Source organism: Dermacentor variabilis, chromosome 7, assembly GCF_050947875.1.
Source record: "Dermacentor variabilis isolate Ectoservices chromosome 7, ASM5094787v1, whole genome shotgun sequence".
Lineage (NCBI taxonomy): Eukaryota > Metazoa > Arthropoda > Arachnida > Ixodida > Ixodidae > Dermacentor > Dermacentor variabilis.
In genome coordinates this window covers 64,455,351-64,477,020 of record NC_134574.1, presented here as the reverse complement: position 1 = coordinate 64,477,020, position 21,670 = coordinate 64,455,351, and the positions used below count along the sequence as shown (strand labels likewise).

The 21,670-nt window shown below is 45.7% G+C and overlaps 1 protein-coding gene across 1 annotated transcript; it reads right to left on the bottom strand.

Annotated features, from left to right (window-relative positions):
• Nucleotides 1–870: 870 nt before the first annotated feature.
• On the bottom strand, nt 871–19,516 carry LOC142587484 (uncharacterized). Its single transcript, XM_075698540.1, has 4 exons — nt 18,944–19,516; nt 16,843–16,977; nt 7,773–7,931; nt 871–1,072 (listed from the first exon to the last, which is right to left on the bottom strand). Exons 1-4 carry the CDS (start codon nt 19,403–19,405, stop codon nt 902–904), a joined length of 927 nt encoding a protein of 308 aa, XP_075554655.1. The 5' UTR covers nt 19,406–19,516; the 3' UTR covers nt 871–901.
• Nucleotides 19,517–21,670: the final 2,154 nt, after the last annotated feature.

The window sequence follows — 21,670 nt, the reverse complement described above, 5'->3', positions numbered from 1 at the left end:
CACAGTACAAAAATTGCCTGACTTCCTGCAGGCGACGGCAAACAACATTACCTAGGTTCTGCGAAACAATGCGACAGTTGCATATCTTTAAGTTATGGGACAAATTATGTGGGACAACCATTGTACTATCCATACATACATATCTACCAAGGTAGGGATGGCCTTGGATCCTGTTAAGCACCAGATCAGTGAAAACATGTTTACTATAAGCAGAGAGTTTTTTAAAACTGTGTACAACTGTGTAAATAAGGCACTTCATGTACATATGAAGTGGAAGGTTAAAATTTAGATAAAATGCGTAAGAACAGTCGTGTTACGTACACAAATGAAAAATGCTAAGAATGGACAAACAAAAGCTAAATGCTGCCACAAATTACTGCTTTCCCAAACAAACAAACAAACAACCCAAACATTGCATTCAACTATAGGATTCGATCTGGAGATTAGACCACTGCTGAATTCTGTTATGTTCTTTCACTTCCAGTGAAAATCTGGTTCCAACTCAAACTTCAAAGTGACAGAGCATGGGGCATCGCAGATGGCCTCCTGTTTCCAAAAGGACCTGGTTTCAGTTCACTATTAAAATTCTTAAATATAGACAAGAAATGCAGGCAGCAAGGACAAAAAGCTTGAGGATGTGCCTTTTTCTTAACAAGGCAGTTTGATGGTTAGGTAGCAGTGCATGAAAGGCAATATTATAAATGGCGACCCCACTCGTTAATCTTGTGTTTAGGAAAGCTTTCTTCAACTGTTCAGTTTAATTTATGACCTATAGTTCCCCATGCAATTTTACATTAAAAAATAAATAAGTAAAATACATGATGTACAAAAGTTCTAAGACATTAAACACAAGCCTAAAGTGCAACAAAGTTAAATGCAACGTAGGCAATACATTTCAGTTCTACTTGAACCGAGTGCCGCATGGCCTGATCTTTGCACGGCCTTCGAGGGCGTTGAGAAGTGTTGCATGTAACAGGTTACTCCGTAGGGCCGCGAGGGAAGCCCTGGAAGCTGCAACAAGCTCCCCGTCTTTGTCGTCCAGCACCAGAGGGGGCAGTTGAGAAGGTGGCCCCTGTAATAGTACCAGTACCACACTTCAACCAATACTGTACCACTGTCATTGTGGTCCGCCTATTTCCATTTCTCTTCATTGGGTTCAAGGCTCAACTACCAGGTGCTACATAGAGAATTGGTTTGGAAATTAGAACAAGCAATGTTCTTCCCTACTGTTCGTGGTCGTTTGCAATGCAAAGAAACGAGGTGCCTTCAGGCAACATCACCTTAAACATAAATTCCCTGGAACAAGTATTGTACTCAAAATGCTGTGAACACATGTAACTATCTGTATGAAATAAATATTATTACTAAACTTAGCAAAGTAAGTGTTTGGGCTAGCTGGTGCGTCATCCTAAATATGCTCACAGCTCAAGGCCAAATCATAGAAACAAGATACAACACAGAATGCACTGACTTCCAACCGATTTTGTTAACACAAACAACACTTACACAAGACCGTGCAATGAAAACACCACAGTGAAAGGATTTGGTGCGAATGGTATGTCCATGTTTTTTCCCTGCCTCTGCCTACATTTAGCATTGTGCTTTACAGCATAGTTAGGATGTCATAAATATTTCAAATGCATGAATTTACAAAAGGTGTTTGCAAGGAAGGTACTTAAAATTAAAATACAATCGTTCCTCATCCTAGAATTACATGCTCGGTTAGGAGGGAGACAACAGTAAAAGGCTGCAGATTAATCGTGACCATTTGGGGTTCATAAAGCTGGATTCATATGGCAGATAAAGTCACTGCTTCATTCGTTGGATGAGCATTACATTGTTCAGCTGCGCCAACTCGCCCTGCAAGCAGCTAGTCTGCTTTGTGCTGCTGTGCGGTACGATTCACCATCTCAGACGCATTGTGTCCCTTGGTGCATACGATCAGCCATTTGGCCCATCGCATGAATTCAGCCTTAATGTGCTCCCAAAGCACTGTACACGATGGAAGATGGAATTTGCATCCTTCACCCGTCAGAGCGGAGCAGAGACTGCTTGGGAATCAAACCCACGACCTCTTGCTTGGCAGCAGAATGCAATAGCCATGGAGGAGAAGGTGGTTCCAGTTGGATGCGTTTTACAGTGGAGCTGTACGTGTCTATCCTCCCACACATTTTTCAATGTCCGTGCCTCAAAACTCCCGCGCCCTCCATGAGGAGACAAAGCAAACCAGTAAGGCACGTGCCGACACCTGGGGTAGCAATACGAAAGCTAAGAAACCACCTAACATATAGTTTCATACAATAATTACTAGAGGGAGCTCGGGCACTAGGTCTACGGGAGCAGCAATCGGCGCGGTTCAGCCAGCACGGGAATCATGGGAAGTACAGTAGCCAGTCGATTTTACGGACCAGGAGGAGGCCGAAAAATAGTCCAAATATAAGAAAAGTCTAAGAATCAGTGAGTTGCAAAACTGAACTTTATTCCAGCCCAACTGGACTAAAAAAAGTTGCGGATGGTCCCTTGCTTTAAATTCCTGCTACTTGTAACGACGTCTCCTTGCACCTGTGCAAGTGTCATGTTCTCGTCATAAGCACTAGACAACAATGTTAGAGCGCCGACGGTTGTGAGTGGCCAGATGTGTCATCTGAGTTGCCTTGCGGCAGGGTGCAGTCACCTGGTGCACGATCTCCTCCGTCAACTCCGTGCACAACTCTATGTTGTTGTCGGTTGTGGCAAACCCGTGAAAAGTAACAGCAGCAGGAAGGTTCATCCCACCGATGTGCAAGTCTAATCAGCTGCTCGCCGTTGTCGACTACATTGACAATGTCTTCAGTGGTGCCGGTTGCCTCTCCGGCCATGGGCTCTTCAGAGTTGCAAAATTCGGCATGCCCTAAAGAATTTGCAATTGTCGAAGGCTGAACAGCCTTCCACGCATATGCTAGCATGCACAGTGCCGAGAACAGGTTAACAGAGTACGCCTTCCAGTTGTCAAAGCACATGAGTGTGTGGCAAAGCAGGCTGGCCCTGTAGTGCACCTTGAGGTGTTTAATGACCCCTTGGTCCCTCAACTGGAGCACTCTCGTATTCGGAGGTAAGAATTTAAGATGAATAGCTTGCAGGTTGTTTATGGTGCCCCACAGCTGTCTACAAATATTACCATTTGCCTCTTCTGGCACTCAAACATCTGGTCCAGACGGCGGACGTAATCTTCAAACAAGCTTTGCGTAATCCAGGCCTTTGTATTGCTGCTGTGCCACACAGGAAGGTTCTTCGCACCCTCAAAGCAACTGGGATTTTTTGCGTTGCCTATCACCAGAAGGGGCAGCTTCTCGGTGCCAACCACATTTGCTCCGACCATGACAGTTACTCTCTCCTCACTATGCTTCCCACCCCAGTGCAGGCCTCACCAGTAAAAAAGAAGTGGTCTGGCAGCATTTATAAAGAACAGGCCTGTCTCGTCACAATTAAAGATGTCTGCAGGAGCATACTCTTGTATCAAAGCCTTCAACTTACTTGTCCGGTAATCCTTGACAGTAGATTGATCCCTGGCACCGCTCTCCCCACAAACCATTTTTGAAACAGACTCCATGACTTTTCTTGAAACCATGGATCCACTGTCAGTGAACTTAGTCCTGAATGCTAATTTTCAAAGCGAGCATCGCAGCTTTTTGCTTGAGCATGTTGCCCAAAACTGAAGGTTCTCAGTTAGGACTCCTCTCAACCACAGCTACAGGGCCTCTTCAAGCTTTGGATATTGTCTTTTTCGGTCATTTTTTTTTTGTAGTTTTGCGGTGCGGCTAGTCGACTGCAGAAAAGATCTTTGTTTTTCACGTAATTAGACAATGTTTGCTTGGAAAGCTTAAACTCTTTCGTGATGTCGACTTGGGTTCGTCCTAGCTCGATAGGCCTGATAATGGCGGCATTGTTGTCCAGTGTCATGGTCAAATATTTTCCGCACTTCTTCGACACACTCGGTAGAGGCAGGTGAAGAGCTCGGGTCATGATGCCAAAAAAACGCCAGCGTTGCTCTGAATAAAGGGCCACAAGATACTCAAATAGCGATGATACATTGTCCAGCGGCTAGTGGTGGCAGGCGATGATTTCAATTGCACTGGAATGAACAAAGGCTGACGAATGACTGCTGGACGAAAACGTGCACGACACTACCTACGCCACTGAAGTAAAACTGATGATGATGGTGCTTATCGTCAGCATCACTTGGTGTTCATAGGTAGTGTCCAAAAATGGGCGTGCAAGACTTGTGTCTGGTTCTCAAAATCGCTTCCACTGCAGGCTACAGAAAAAAGCATCACCTTTAAGATCAGCATTTTTACAACAGGTGTCACTGTTCCTGCATGAATTTGGAGACCTTCTATACTTGCCCATCAAATTACTGTACCAATCCAAGCCAATCCACATATGATCCGAAGCTAGCCAGGCCGCTCAAGATTCAAAATGGTGTCACAGCGCTGGTCAGTCGCAGCAAATTTTGTCCGGAAAATCGAACTACTGGCTTTATGATGTCCAAAAATCATTATAGGAACCCTGACGGTGCATTTATGAAGTCTGGAATATCCATACGGTCCGAATTTTCGGAGTCCGAAAAATTGACCGGTTACTGAGCATGGATTTACCTACACTTCATCCTTCTGGTGTTTAACATCTCTGAATTTGTAAATTTATCATTTTCAACAAAGTACTGTGTAATAAATGATTACATAAACATTAAAATCATCCGCCAGCAGGATTCGAACACAGGACCTCTAGCACACAAGCTCCACACTGAAACCGTTATGCCACGGATGCATGCATCAACAAGCGGCATAGAATGCACTTATAGATTATTTTTGGGCAAGCGAGCGTCTTCAGATGCTTGGAGTGTTTTAATTTGGACACCTCAACAGGCTGAGCCGCCATTAGTAGCAACTGTGCGAGTTCACAGAATATTTTACAGACGCAGAAGGGAAAAGCCACACAATAAGTAAACGTTCACACTCAGTGGCGGCCTTCGTCTTTTTACTGTTCCATCGGTAGCCCACATTCACAGAGTGGAATGGCTGGAATTTTTTTTGAACAAATTAGTCTAACCTGGTTAATTTGAACACACTTGATTCTTACTTTCGGTTTATTCCTACTGAAGTTGTGGCCCCATCAACGTTATGTGCATTCCAATGGCTAAAAACGGCTGGTAGAGTCGAACCCACTTATAACGATACCAGTTTTAACAATATATCGATTATAACAATGAAAAGCAGCTGCACAGTCAACTTCTGCATGTTTTCTATAGAGAAATAACCTGCTTACTACATATGCCACATAATCTGTTATAACGATGAAGCCTGACTGCTGGGTGTCTGTGTCGAAAAGTAATGGAATGCAAAATCCTTGAAAAAAAGAGAAAAAGTGAAATGCCAGCCGCTGCACCATCACCCGCCACCCCAACTGCTGCCGCGCACTTCTCTCCATGAGAGATACACGCCACCGTCACACGTATCCCTCCAGTTGTCCTTTCACCCCTCCAAAAGCGGATGAGCTGCACCCATAGCTCTGCACTGTGCCCCCCTTCGAAACAAGAACGGACTGGGCTAACTGCACTGCCGGCCCCACAGGCACTGCTGGCACTGCTCCCGCATTGCTTGCTGGGCCCTCACAGTTGGTTCTTCATTCTATGGCCCTCATTCTGCGCAATTCTGCTAATGGATTAAGCCGCGCATGCTTGTTCGTTGCGTCGAAGTCGTTCCTGGCCACATTGTTTCTCAGCCTCTTTGATTCACCGCTGAAATGGAAGATGGCTGATCCGCCCATTGACCATCGGCAATGCAGAAAATTACCAGTGAAAAGAAAGTGCACTGCTATAGATTTGGAAACGAAGTGTTTCTAACCGACGAGGCAATTGTTGTGAATGTGCTTGCATCGGATAGGAGTGACAGCCATGACGGCAGTACTGATGCGGTAGGGCACGCTGTCTCAACACTGTCCCTGCGGGAGGTGTTAGACACGGGACCGTTTCCTGAGCCTACTTCGAGTTCACCAGACAACATCAAATCAAGAAGCGCAGAAGCACGGATACCACATTCCAGAGGCGCGGCACGTGCAAACAAGTTGGCGGCCCCCACCTCGTGTGCCGCAGGTGGAGCTATTCACTGCTTGACTCTTCCCGAAAGTGAGGCGAGAGCCTGGCACTGTTCCAGGTAACTTGGGTCCAAGATGCAAGACGGGTGTAATGCACCGTGAAACCCTGGCAGTGTCGCCCCCATCCGCCTATTGTGACGGCGCATTGCAAGTCAGCAAGGCAAGACCGCAGGGAGAAGTAAGCCCTCGGACAATTGGGGACCAAGCAGCGACCCTCTCCGCCGGGTGTGACACCATCGCACGGGCACCTACCATTGGCCGAAAATGATGACACCTGAGCGGGCTCGCCGATTGGCCGAAAATGGCGTCACCTGAGTGGGCTCTCCCATTGGCCGAACGTGACGTGTCTTCGAGACACCGAAGGGCTTAAAAAGACACAGACCAGGAGCAGCAGTAGAGCATTCCTAGAGATTCCTTGATTCATCTCTTTCGAACTTCTTGGCGCGGGCTGCAGCGTCAGAGTTGCTGCCGGCCCGTAATGACTTCTATGACTTAATTTCTTGGTCGTCTCACTGTAAATAATGTAAATAAACCTCCCAAGTTTTCATCCAGAAGTCCTCCTCAACTCTTACAACTGGTTGCCAGCAGTGGGATCGCCTCCAAATGCAACAACTGGTGGCAGTGCTACGAATCGACCTTCGTCGAGAGAAATCCTGAGGAACCCGGAACAGCGAAAAAGAGCCTTCGTCCAAAGGAGTCCCGAGGAACTTGGAACAGCGAAGAAGAGAGAGCCTTCGTCCAAAGTAGTCCTGAGGAACTGGGAGTAGCGAAAAAGAGCGAGCCTTCGACCCAGGGAGTCCTGAGGAACCGGGAACAGTGGACCAATGAACCAGATGGCAGGGTGCTGCAACCGTAAGTGAGCGCGTGGTTTTTTTCCTTTTGATTCGCCAGACTTCAAATGTTGTGTGTTCATTCTGATAGTTCTAGGAATCAGGAATTTGTTGCATTGTGTGTTTGCCCAAATTAATTAAGGAAAACAGTTATAACCACAAATCGGGGTAGCTGCCATGGATCTTAGAAGGTTGGCGAGGTTAGACTTGTTGGTGTGCGACGACCGTGTGTGGCGTTGACGAGAGCCGTCAACGCCACGCACAAAGAAAAAAAAACATGGCAGAAATTTGTGAGCAGGCATGTACAGGTGCACATCACCAATTCTTCTGCTAGTGACGAGTGTGCTGTACAGTCGACAGATCTTCCGGACCCCCAATTTTTGCACATGCCTGATAATTTGAACGCCTTCGCAGAACTGCCATGTACCCCATAGAGTGAAGGTATAAGAGCGTCTGAAATTTCGGATGCAAAAATCAAAGCCACGCCCACCGCTATTTTGATTGTCTCGCCACCTTGAGATGGCGTTTTCACACAAAGATCTGCTGGCAGCCATAGCCACACCGCGGCAACGCTAGGCCTAGCTACTTCCGACGTTTGCTACCAAGCTTCTTGCTGTCTGATGCCCTGTTTTTCATTGAAACAATTAGCAGCTCTAGCAATGGCACTGACTCTGCCTTTGTAATCCTTGCCAATGGCTTCGGAGTGTGGAAAGCATGGTGCTATGCATGTCTGTTCCTGTCTATATATTTTTGTTCTGCGGCATTCCTTGAAATGCACGCAACACTGAAAGCACATGTGACACTGCTTGCCTGCATCAGGGATTTGCCAGCCTTGACGAGTCGCTTGGCAGCCTGGCGGTAGCTGGCACAGAGCCGGTGGTCAAGTGGTGGCTCCTTTGGCTCCGGTGACGCGGCTGCGGCCGCCAGAATTGCCTTGTCGACACGAATCGATTCCTCGAGCTGCTTAATCTGCACATGGAAAGTTCACAAAGAGGACTAAACACGCATGAAGCATCAGCGACGTCAGTTTACAGTGGTGCCTCACCGAGGAATATTGTGAAGCAAAACGGGCTCGCTCACAATACTGTTTTTTGCTCAGAATCCCTACCTAAATACAAGAAAACAGAGAAATTGTTTTTGCCAGTAATGGCTGCACTGATTTTGATGGTGTTTCTTGCATAGAAAGGAAGTTCCACACTCTAGTACCTGTAGGAAGCTGACATTTAGCTTAGGCCGTCAATGTTTTCAGAAACTTCAAAATTGCAAAGCTTCAGAAAAATCAATTACGAAGTTTATAACTATAGCTCGGCAATTAAAAAATATCACTATTCTGTAAGCCACACTTAACAAATCTAAAACAGACCAAATCGATGTAGTATACACCACTCTGAAATGTGCTATTATAGATAAGAATCTAGCAGAACTATTATAAAGAATGTGATGATCTCGCGCAAGCTGTAAATGTATATGTTGCTACAATGGAAAAAGAGGACAAGATTGCGGACGGTGAAGATTACTAAGTGGCAACAGCCTCTCAGGATTCTGGGCTACTGTTTATATACGCATCGTGTAAATACATCGTGTAAATAGTTTTATACCCATGACAATATCAAATTTGTCCACTTGATCTTCTCGACAGCAACATTTTGTTTTTGGTGCACTGTTATCAATTTGTTAACTTTGTGTTTCTACTATTTCCTAAACTTGCATTTTCGGTAGCTTTCACAAATATTTCCTGGCTCTAAATAAAATACTGCTTTAGAGATGTCACGAAAATTTACATTTCTCTCTTAAATGCAGTAAATTTCTGTCAAATCGGTCCAGTGGTTGCATCAAAAGCAATTCTGTGTTTTACACGTACATGTCTGAATAGTGACATTGGAGTTGGCCTTGAGCCAAAGTGTCCTCTTAACTGATAGAGCAAGCCCATTTCCTCTGAGCAAAGCTGACGTATTGGTTCATAGGCACACCTGCACATTTTCAACATAGACCGGAGAAAGTTTCACGGAAATGTCTTCGGCTTTATCTAGCAGAGGGAGACAGACTTGCACTGAACCACAAAGCGTTTAAAAATACGCAGGTGGTTGTAAGCACCAGTGGAAATAGTCCCCTTTCTTTTATCATCCACCACCTCTCTGGATCTCGAGTGTCCTCCTTCCTCAGTAAATAAGCTGACAAATTGTTATTTATGTGTTACAATACCTGTATATTTTTTTTGTGCATTTCTGACTGATTAACAGTGGTCTGGGAAATAATGATAGATTTACCATGGAAAACAACCGGGAAACGTGTCCTGCAGAACAAATGCCTAACAGAACGAACCCTCCCATGAAACAAATTAAGTTCATGACGCGAGGCAACACTATAGCAAGAATCAGTCAAGTATCATTGAGTTGCCCAGATATTAGATATTATCAGGAGAGCACAGAAATTCTTGCAATAATTTCTGGTTGATTAATTTGATTTAACGTGTCAAAGTAACACATCAGTGATGAGCGGGGCTGTAATGAAGGGCTCACAATTAATTTCAGCTACGGTGTCTTTAATGTACACCAAAGCACAACACAAAAAAGTTTCTGCTATCCGTCATCGTTGGAGCACAGCCAATGATGCAAGGAATAGAACCCTCGACCTTGTGCTTGGCAGCAGAATGCCCTAGCCGCTGTGGCAGCTGCAATGCAAGTCAAACTTAAATGACAAAAGGGTACTGCATATCGTTAGAGGTATTGTTACTGTGCAGAGAGCTTTTGTGAGCTCTGAAAAATTACACAAGCGTCAGCCAAGAATGCCGCGACAGACACAAATGTTACACCATCTCCCACAGTGCAGCATGTCTTGTTTACACAACTGGTAAGCATAACTGGTAAGCTATGTTGCCATTTTGATGTAAAAGAAAATGCAACATAAAAGCACAGAAGCACAGCACAGTAGCATATAAAATCCAGTATGGTTATGAAGAAATTTTCCTACAAACTCCCTCACTAACAATGGACTCACTCAAGCTCTCCGATTCAGCACAACGCTCTTCCAGCACTAAATTTAGGTGTGCATTACCCTACCCCTCAAGCCTGCCGGTGGGACTTGGCATGGCATGATCTCCAAGACGGCTAGCACAATTAATCAGTGGCGGAAAAACAGCCCTGTGCTCCTCTCCATGTTATTCCAGTCCCTTGTTCACAAGTCGTGACATCAACCAGGCAAAAGCGCCATCTACGAAGGACGTCACTTCTGATCCGTTTCCCAGCTGAAGCAATTTATTGTCTTGCTTGTCTGTCATCTGCAATCAGCCGACTCCGCTCGGTGCAGTACATTTTGCACTATGCATATGACAGCAACTGGATATCACTGAAAAGTGTGGTGTCCTGGTAATCGGGAGTTGACGGCACCTCTAAACAATAAGAGTGCCAACATGGCATTTAGTATGGGTGTAGTGCCCGCATGTCTCCTGAAGAAGAGTACAATGCAGAGGGTGGCAAAAGCAAGGGAGAAATCGCTCGCTTGTCTACGAGCTCAGAGTGGTTCAGGGCCCCCTAGGCTCGCATTTTCCCAATAAAATTCAATTGCAAGTGTAGCACTCGTGCACGTATCAGATTTGTTGCTTGTGCTAAGTTTATACGGTTCGCCAGGGAGTTTGAAAACTGTACTTCATGACCTCTCAACTACTCTGAAATCAGCACTTGACATCATAAGCCAGTGTGAGAGGCTGCACAGAGCATTTCTCTATAAGACAAGGAAGGAATTGTGCACTAGACATTCCACGGGCAACCTAGTATGCCACCCCTCTAAGTGCCTCATCCCAGGCTTATCCCTTAGCTTCATATGGCTGCGACCAACAAAAACTGGACTCCTCACTTCCACCTCTCATTCAAGCTATACAGGCAGCCACCAAGGATTAAGTCTTCCTGTCACGCATTTAATGTGCGTGTGCACGGGATGGGGAAGAATGACATAGCACGACCACAAGAATGTGTGCCCATCCTGTATGGCTCTGGGGCACTTGCTTCAGCCCTGACACCTACAGGTAGGAGTGTGGAGCAGATAACGTGGAACTTACGGTGCAGTAGGAAAGATTGCAGCTTACACTACATAGTCGTTCTGGTAAAAGCTAAGCGGTCAAGTAACCACAATTCTCGCTCCAATAAGTCCAATGTACCTCAAAGATAGTGACTGGCACCTAACATTAATGCGGTTAGCATTCTTTGGGAACTTCACCCAGTTTGGAGTATTGTCTGTACACATGTCTGTCTGTCCACGTCTAACCACTTTCATGCCAACTTGGTCTATTGGGTAGAACATTGGGCTGCTGTGCTCAAGGAATAGAGTTTGAAACCAACTTTAGGACCAACTTGGGGCACTGGGTACGTGCCGTTCTTAATGGTGGTGCTAAAAGTCACTGAAAGCGGGAAGGGGAAAGGTGGCTGAGGGATCGGGCTCAAGTAAGGCCCTGGGCCTGCTTGGCCTTTTCCGCCCAGTTCAAGCTGTTGGTCGACATCCCCCGACCTGAGTCGTTCTTAGGTGAACTTCCTTCACGGCAACTTGGGGTACTGGATATTTGCCGCTCTTCAGCATGTTTCACGCCAACATGGTTAAGGTATTTGGAACAACATGGAAGAGGTATTTCAGGACAAGTTCGGCATCGAGGTAAAGACGATAGAAAGAATACATCGCCTAGGCAGGATCAAAGACGGAAAAAGGAGGCTGGTTGTCATGGGATTCTATGACTATAAGGAAAAGGAGCACGTGATGAAAAACTGCTACAAACTGAAGGGATCCTCCTACTCAGTCAGCAATGACTATGCACCAGTAACGGTGGAAATTCGCAAGAAGTTATGGGAAAGTGCTGCTTCGGAAAGAGCTAATGGGGTGAAGGTTTCGCTGATCCATGAAAAACTGAAAGTAAAAGACAAATGGTACGCTTGGGACCAAGCATGAGGACAGCGTCGGGAAATAGCGCAAAGCAGGGACAAAACTGCTCGAAAATTGCACTGCTTCTCTGCAACTACTGCTTCGGAGGGCGCTTCTAATTCTAAGCAGCACGCATAGCTACGTCTTCTTTTGTTGAATGCACGGAGTATTGCAAATAAGATCACAGAACTTGAATCTATATTACTCTCTCATAATCCACACGTAGTTATTATTACAGAGACGTGGTTGAATAGTTTAGTTCCCGATGACTGTGTTGTTCCTCCAGGGTATAAAATATTCAGATGGGATAGGGGCTCAAGAGGTAGGGGCATAGCTGTAGCTGCGAAATCATCAGTTAGGGCAGAAAGAATAGACTGTAGCCTTTCAGAGGCAGTGTGGTGTAAAATCTCATTAAACGGCGTTGCGTTCATAGTGGGAGGCATATACAGGGCCCCTGCTACCACGCCTGAGTTCCTGGACGAATGAAACGCTTTTTTGTGCACTCATTTGAATAAAAATACAAGGCTAATAATGACTGGAGATTTTAATTTACCCCACATAAACTGGAAAACTCTCTCGCCCGGACATATGGAAGTTTCGAGTGCTGAAAGACTACTGAAAATTATGATTTATCATAATTTACTGCAAATTGTTGAAGAAAATACACGAGAAACTTTATATTCTAAGTCATTGTTAGACCTTGTGTTCCTATCTTGCAAAATAGCTGCTAATAGTGTGTCAGTTGAACCAGGAATATCGGACCACAAAATTATATCTGTCGATATACCAATCGATATACCCAGTCGCCGGCGATTACCTGCTTTTAAACTTATCAACGACTACGCACGGGCAGACAATACAACAATAGTAGATAACTTAAGTCTATCATTTAGTGAATTTGAACTTGCGTCATCTAGTGAATCTGTAGAATTGTGGCAACGGTTCAAGGGAATCGTCAAGCACTGCATAGACAAATTTATTCCTACCCGCATGAAAAAAACAAAGCAGCATAGCCCATGGATAACTCGGGAAATAATACACTTAAAACGCAGAATAAAACGATTACGCAAAAACAAACAAAACCCAGCCCAGGTGTCCAATTTGCGTGCTCAACTAAAATTAGTGTTACGGGAATCTAAGCAAAAGTACTTTAACATAATGCTTCCTGGGTTCCTGAAATCTTCGCCACAAAAGTTTTGGATGCACTTAAGGGATAAAAAAGAAGAGATACACCAGATAAAAAGCGGATCTCAAATGATAACGGAAAAAACGCAAATAGCAGACTGCTTCAACGTATTCTTCCAGTCAGTATTTACGAAGACGAGAACAGAGCAAAGAAACAATGAGCGCAGTGAATTGGGCGCCTGTGCAATGCGCCCCCTAGAAATCATTCAGGCTGGCATATTTCAACAATTGCTCACGCTTGATGCCAAGAAAGCAAGCGGGCCAGACGGGATCCCAAGTGAATTTTTACGGCGATATGCTGAATGGGTGTCATTTTACTTAACCATAATCTTTAGAAAATCCTTGGAAACCAGTTCACTACCTCAAGATTGGCGTAGCGGTGTTGTGATTCCGGTTTTTAAATCCGGCAGTCGAAATCAAGTTAGCAACTATCGTCCCATATCGCTCACTTCTGTGACTTGTAAGCTTATAGAGCATGCAGTAGCAAAGCATATCATTCTTTTCCTTGAAGCCAAGAACTTTTTCTTTTCATCACAACATGGATTTCGAAGCGGATTATCCACTATATCACAACTCATTGAGACGGTTCATGATTTTTATCTAGCTTTGGATGCCTGCGAACAAATTGACGTCATCTGCACAGATTTCGCAAAGGCCTTTGATAAGGTACCGCATGGTAAATTGCTTTTTAAAATCCAGAACGCAGGTATTGCTCCAGACATTGTGAACTGGATTGCAGCCTATTTGAGTGGTCGTGTACAACCCGTCCGGATTGAAAACATCATGTCTGATCCACTAGAAGTATTGTCAGGGGTTCCACAAGGGTCGGTAGTGGGGCCGCTTTTGTTCTTGATTTGCATCAATGATATTTCCAGTGTTCTGGAATCACCTGTTAAAATGAAACTTTTTGCCGACGATTGTTTGCTTTATACGACTGTGGCAGATAAAACCGACCAAAGGAAAATTAACCGGTGCCTCCAAGGTTTACATGACTGGTGCATAAAGTGGGGAATGGTAATAAATTATTCGAAATCGACGTTTGCTCATATAACAAGAAAGAAAACTGCCATCCTTTGACTATAAAATTGGTGACAACTCTTTGTTGAATGTACGTAGCTTTAGGTACTTGGGGGTGATCATTAATCATGACTTGTGCTGGCGCCCCCAAGTGGAGGATATAATAATAATAATAGTTGGGGTTTTACGTGCCAAAACCACTTTCCGATTATGAGGCACGCCGTAGTGGAGGACTCCGGAAATTTTGACCACCTGAGGTTCTTTAACGTGCACCTAAATCTAAGCACACGGGTGTTTTCGCATTTCGCCCCCATCGAAATGCGGCCGCCGTGGCCGGGATTCGATCCCGCGACCTCGTGCTCAGCAGCACACAGGAAACTCTTCTTTTTGAGAAAAAAGTTGCAGCATGCACCAACACATTTGAAGCTCATTGCGTACAAAACATTTGTTCGCCCGGTTTTGGAGTACGCCTCCTCAGTTTGGAGCCCTCACCAACTGTACTTGAGAGATAAACTCGAAAAAATTCAGAGAACCGTGGTGCATTTTCTTTGTTCGCGTTATCGGAGAGCCGATTCTGTAACACACATGTTGAAATGTTGTGACTTGGAATTGCTAGAAACACGACAAGAAAAACAACACATGAAATTATTTTTCCAGATAACCAGAAATCAAATAAGAATAAACAAAGAAACATACATTCGCCCCCTTTAAAACACAGTGCGCGTTTAAACCACAGTGCTTGTGTACAGCCTTATAAAACACGCCTTCACAAACGTTTCGGCATGGGACCGGGGGTGTATTATACGGATGCCAGTCGAGCCAGCTCAGACACTTTCACCATAGTCTCTACATGCAACAACAACGTAACAACGGCATCCTTCAAAACCGCCTCGACATGCGTGGCAGAGGCTGCAGCCATTGCCTTGGCCATTCAGGACGCCGAGCGCCAAACCAATTCGGCTGTCATATTATCCGACTCACAAGCGGCTTGCCGCCTGTTTTTACAAGGAACGGCACCCAAATCAATAATCAAAATTTTAGGCACTCAACTAGAGGGGCACCACACTATCGTCTGGTGTCCGGCACACGAGCGACTGGCAGGAAACGCTAGGGCAGACCGTATTGCTCGAGGTTTGAACGTCCGAGCAACGGCATGGCCTAGCGACGTCCTTCCACCGAATTCTCCTGACATCCTACTACAGCAAAGGCAGGAGCGGAGACGTTTTGGACATCCTCACTCCGATTTAAACAGCGAACAGGAGAGGGACTGGCGTCGTATTCAGACGAATACATACCCCAACCTGCACCACCTACACAGAATACACCCCACGAGGTTCTCTGACGAGTGCCCGTGGTGCAAAGACACACCCACACTAAAACACATCACATGGGAGTGCCCCAGGAGGCCTCCGCACATAGACAGTCCCATATTACACCAACATCCACTAATGAGGAATAGGCAGTGGGAGGCATGGCTTGCGGACGAGGGTCGGGAGAGCCAGTTGGCTCTTCTGGACCAAGCCCAGCGAGCCGCTCGTGCCAGTGGGGCCCTGGAATAGGGGCTCCAACCATCGTGCCTTATTTTATTTACATTGAATAAAGTTTTACTCTCTCTCTCTCTTCATGTATTAATATATGGAATGGCCTTCCTGACTGCACTGTAAGAGCACAAGATGCTAACGTATATTATAGTCTGTTGGAATTGTATTACAGGCAACGGGTTAATTAAGAATTGATCATGATTACTGCTATTCTGTGTATATTTGTTCATCCTGCCTGTAATTTGTGTTTGACAATGATGTATAACGTTGTATTGTCAATGTTGAAATTATTGGTATTTTTTTCCTCTCCTGTAATGGCCCTCAAGTGAGGGCTACAGTATTCCTAAATAAATAAAAAAAGTAAATAAAACATGGGCCACTAAGTCTCTGCATCTCTTCAATGAACCTCAATGACGCCAACCTGGGTCACAGGGCAAGATCCTCTGGGTATGTGCTGCTGTTCATAGTATCGCAAAAATTCCATGCTATTACACACCCATCATAAGACAGATCGCTAATTGCGATAATGTTCCCAATCACGTCCAAAGGATGGATGCACTGCAAATTTTTAAAATGCATTTCGAAGCCACAACGCAAACAAACAGCGGGTCAATACTATTTATTTCCGCAGAGCAATGTGGATGACTTCGGGAGATGCTGCCCTGGAGGGCACTGGACTGATTTTGACCAAATGCAGCTCAGCATCTTTCACCTAAAGCTCTGCACAAAGGCATTTTATGAATTCAAAGCAAGCTGGAATGTGGCAGCCGCAACCTCGTTCTTGGCAGAGTTATGCCGCAGCCGCCGAGTCTTCACAGAAGGCAAAATAAATTGAAGTCATGCTTTTGGTTCATTCACAAAATACTCACCGTTTATTTTACTTATTCAGTTAATACAGGCTTTCTGGCAACCCCGAACAGTGTGCCTGAAAGTGGCTGTCAAGAGGATCCGAGTAGTCAAAATGCGCCGCGTTGGAGAAATTCTCACATTTCAAACTCCAATATTCTAGACTGGCGTTTGCTGGGTCTCTTCCACAAAATGAGTTCTATCATCGGCAGTTGTGCAGAAGGGGGCATAAGATTGCTTTGTGGGATATTGAGCTTGTGCAACAATTTGTTAATTCTGTTGCAGGTGACGTTTCACTCAACGCTAGGAATATTTTTTAAATGAAAATCCGTCACCCGAGGGATTTCGGACGAAGTGCAGGTCAGCTCTGTGCTGAAGCGGCATACCAGCTTGTCCAGAGGGTCCTCTTCTGCGACTGTCGACTTGTCACTGGGTCCGGCTCCATCGTCAGAACGCCAGAGACACTTGGCGGCCTTCCCTTCACGCTTGATTGAGGATGACGACACCACAGATGGCTCTACCTGCAAAAAAAGAAAATCAGAAAATGAACAACCAAATCAATAAATAAGAAATAAATGGGGGGTCTTTGTTGGAACAGTTGCAACAACGAACCTCATACTTTTACGCAAAAACCCCTGCCTTGTCTACGAGCACAGGGTGTATGCACTAACGGTCGGTCGCAACGCGAAACTGCGGTGCCTCAGCACAGGTTACCACATTGGTGGTTGCACCCCAGCAGACGTGCTCTGCCCGGTGTTGCTGTGCAAAGGCATCTTGTTTTATTGAGTGTGGTTCCGCTTCGACAAGGAAACTAGTATTGAATCTTTCAATAAATGTGCTGCGCAAACGTACAATATGGTGAGCTTGCTGGTGTAGGTGTGAGCTTCACCTAAATATGCAAGTCGATCTCCAAGTGTGTGCTTGTGGGTACAGATGCATTAGCAGTGCATGGTGTGGTTCACGGGCTTGATCTAGCAGGTCAAGAAACAAGCACAAAAATGTCAGTATTCAAGGGCGAGATTCTACAACGTGCTTACGTAACCGAATGTGTGAACAAGCATCTGCGTTTACGAGTGTACAGTGTATTTAAGTCCATCGAACTTCAGTAACAGCCTGTATTCCTGCTGCGACTTCCTCTTAAATGCACGACGATGACATTATCACGAAGTTTCTCCTTCTGGGAGGAATGTGATCAAACTCTTGAAGCTAAGCACTCGAATGGTTGCGATTGCAACGTTTTGAATAAACTGCAGCTCAGTGTCACGCTCCATTGACGTTTCACGCCCAACGAACTACGTTGATTTCGCATTCTTAAAAGGCCATGTTCCTGATGCAAGCTTCACTTGGTCAACTTGATTTCAAAACGACCACAACGCGCAACGTACCATTCATTTATTTGGCTCAGAGGTGAAGCGAGAGCTATTTCCCACTGATCGCACAGACTTTGCGTTCTCGTGGCTGTGTACTACGTAAGGTGCACGGGTTTGACTTGGTATGACTAAACTGCGGCAGAGACAAAACTCATCTTTCCTCTACTGTAAAAGCTACCCTCATGCATTTAGGAAGAAGATGCAGGCATTTATATGGGGCTGTTGCTGAATGCTGACTGAGCTCAATGCAAGCGCACAGTAACTGCACAGCCGGAATCGCAGATGCTTGTTCGCACATTTGGCTCCGTAAGCATGTCATAGGGACCCGCCCTCGAATGCTGACGTCGTCGTGCTCGTTTCTTGACCTGTTATAAGAGCGTAAACTACACCATCCACTGCTAATGCATCCAGACCCACAAGCGCACACTCTGAGATCGATTAACATACTCGGGCGAAGCTCACACACCACCAAGCCCACAATATCGCACGTTCACACAGCACATTCAGTGAAACGTTTAATACTAGTTTTCTTGTCGAACGGAACCACACGCGCTAAAACAAGATACCTCTGCACAGCAACGCCGAGTAGAACACGTCTGCTGAGGAGCAACCACAAATGTGGCAACCTGCGCCGAGGCACCGCAGCGCCGCGGATGAGCTTGAGTGCATACACCCTATGCGCTATCAGAGTCTACGCATTATTGACGATTGTTAATACGTAGGTGAAAGTACTGTATTGAGCAGGTCATGCGATGCACAGAAAAAACCCGTCCGCCGTAAGAACGGTCGTCTCGCGAGAATGGCCGGCTCGGCTAATCAATAGACGTGTTCATCTTGAGCAGTCACGTGCAATTGCCTTCGCATCATTTCACGCCATGAACGCAGGGACGAACCTACCACATGGGACAAGTTTCCTACGAGTTTTCAGCGTCGGCAGACTTGGGCGTCGAGCGAGCGCTTCCCCCAGCGCCGCATTGTTCTTGAAGACGCCGGCGGGCGCAATAACACACAAGGTACGGCAAGAAAGAAAAGCGAACTACCTGCTTCTTCTCGTCCGTTCTATCTTATTGTGCTGAATTTCGTCTCGGCCTTCGACAATAGCCCAAATGCCACGAACCTGTGGCATGGGCGTGGAAGCCACCGTGGGCTTGAAGGTCATGTTCCCGGAACACGGTCTGGAAAGCGTCGACGACGCCGAAGAGTCCTCGGAGTTCTGGACCATTTCAGCCGTCCCTAGAAGCATGTGCCAGAGGTGCGCCTGGTCGCTGTCGGCAGCCCTGCCTTCGGCGAAAGCGGCGAACTCCTGGGCGCGCGCTGGGTTCAGCCTCTTCAGCACCGACGATATGCGCTCTTCCAGCGCCTCGCTAGTCCCGTCGCCGGCCCCCAGTTCTCGCTCGGTTTTTCCCGACGGGTCGATGGCGGTGAGCACCCAGCGAAGGAGCTCGAGGCGCTGGCGTCCGGTGGCGAAAAACAACTGCTTCACCTCGCCGTTGTCGTCGTTGGCGATCATGTTAAATGCACTTAGCAGCATAGAGGCGTCTCGGCAATTTAGGAGGTTGGTTGCTGATATTCCAGCCATGCCGACGAGGTGCCGTCAGGGGCTTTTGAAGGAAGTAACTGCCTACAAACCTGCGTTCTTCGTCAAATCCTACCGCCTTGTCAGCAGCGTACGCTACAGCTGCTGCTCCTGGTTGCCAGACCCGGTAAACGGTGCTTTGGTGCGCCCATGACTCTTGCCGGCCGGTGCCAATTGTAGTTTTAGCCTTGGGAACTGCGATTTTTAACGCTGTTTTCTAAAAGTAGCACGTAATTTTTGCCACAGAAGCCGCCTCGGCCCTCGGCCTACCTCGTAATTAGTAACACGTAATTTTTGCCACAGTTGCACCGCGGCCTACTCATACAATTTTTTGAGGGATCAAATACATCAATGATAACTGCATTGCCATTGCCAAAGATTCTGCGAACGAATTCTTGAGCACTACACGCTGTCAAGACATGTAAAATATATTTTTCATGAAAGACTATATTCGTATGTCCCAAAAAATTGTGCCAGAAGTGAATGATATCAATGTTTTCACCCTTTTCTGTCTATTTAAAAGAAAATCTCACACGAAGTTTGGAATTATATCTGTTCGAAGCACACAAAGGAGTGCATGTCGCTGATATGAAAAACGTGGAGGCCATGAAATGAAGAAGTTGAGTACAAATACTTCAATGAAGCTTTATCACCTTGTCATTCAAGAACCTTATTTACGTTTCTGTACATGTGCAACCACCAGGGGAACATCTCAATGACGTTGTCCTTTGTTCGAATGTATTACGCAGGAGCAACTGTCACTGGTCGTGTACTGTAATTGCACCAAAATTATATTCGCAGCAGAGAGCGTATATAAAAAGCAGGAGCTCTGCAAAATGTACATTAGAAACGCGAAGATATAATGGAATATACAAATGCGAAGATACAGCTTCATCATCATCAGCCTGGTTACGCCCACTGCAGGGCAAAGGCCTCTCCCATACTTCTCCAACGACCCCGGTCATTTACTAATTGTGGCCATGTTGTCCCTGCAAATTTTTGATCTCATCCGCCCACCTAACTTTCTGCCGCCGTCTGCTACGCTTCCCTTCCCTTGGAATCCATTCCGTAACTCTTAATGACCATCGGTTATCTTCCCTCCTCATTACGTGTCCTGCCCATGCCCATTTCTTGATTTCAACTAAGATATCATTAACTCGCATTTGTTCCCTCACCCAATCTGCTCTTTTCTTATCCCTTAACGTTACACCTACCATTCTTCGTTCCATAGTCCGTTGCGTCGTCCTCAATTTAAGTAGAACCCTTTTCGTAAGCCTCCAGGTTTCTGCCCCATACGTGAGAACCGGTGAGACACAGCTGTTATAAACTTTTCTCTTGAGGGATAATGGCAACCTGCTGTTCATGATCTGAGAATGCCTGCCAAACGCACCCCAGCCCATTCTTATTCTTCTGATTATTTCTTCTGATTCGTCTTCTGATTAGTCTCATGATCCGGATCCGCAGTTACTACCTGTCCTAAGTAGATGTATTCCCTTACCACTTCCAGTGCCTCACTACCTATCGTAAACTGCTGTTCTCTTCCGAGACTGTTAAACATTACTTTAGTTTTCTGCTGATTAATTTTTAGACCCACCCTTCGGCTTTGCCTCTCCAGGTCGGTGAGCATGCATTGCAGTTGGTCCCCTGAGTTATTAAGCAAGGAAATATCATCAGCGAATCGCAAGTTACTGAGGTATTCTCCATAAACTCTTATCCCCAATTCTTCCCAATCCAGGTCTCTGAATACCTCCTGTAAACACGCTGTGAATAACCATGGAGAGATCGTATCTCCCTGCCTGACGCCTTTCTTTATTGGGATTTTGTTGCTTTCTTTATGGAGGACTACGGTGGCTGTGGAGCCGCTATAGATATGTTTCAGTATTTTTACATACGGCTCGTCTACACCCTGATTCCGCAATGCCTCCATGACTGCTGAGGTTTCGACTAAATCAAACGCTTTCTCCTGCTCAATGACAGCTATATATAAAGGTTGGTTATATTCTGCACATTTTTCTATCACCTGATTGACAGTGTGAATATGGTCTATTGTTGAGTAGCCTTTACGGAATCCTGCCTGGTCCTTTGGTTGACGGAAGTCTAAGGTGTTCCTGATTCTATTTGCAATTACCTTAGTAAATACTTTGTAGGCAACGGACAGTAAGCTGATTGGTCTATAATTTTTCAAGTCTTTGGCGTCCCCTTTCTTATGGATTAGGATTATATTAGCGTTTTTCCAAGATTCCGGTACGCTCGAAGTCATGAGGCAGT

Bases quoted from the DNA above. Each gene is read 5' to 3' on its own strand.
- LOC142587484 (XM_075698540.1), bottom strand. From the start codon at position 19,405: ATGGCTGGAATATCAGCAACCAACCTCCTAAATTGCCGAGACGCCTCT. The intron at 16,978-18,943 runs GTTCGTGGCATT...CTTTTTTTGCAG, and splicing joins CTTCCACGCCCATGCCACAG to GTAGAGCCATCTGTGGTGTC. The intron at 1,073-7,772 runs GCAAGCAGTGTC...GTACTATTACAG, and splicing joins CTGGCAAATCCCTGATGCAG to GGGCCACCTTCTCAACTGCC.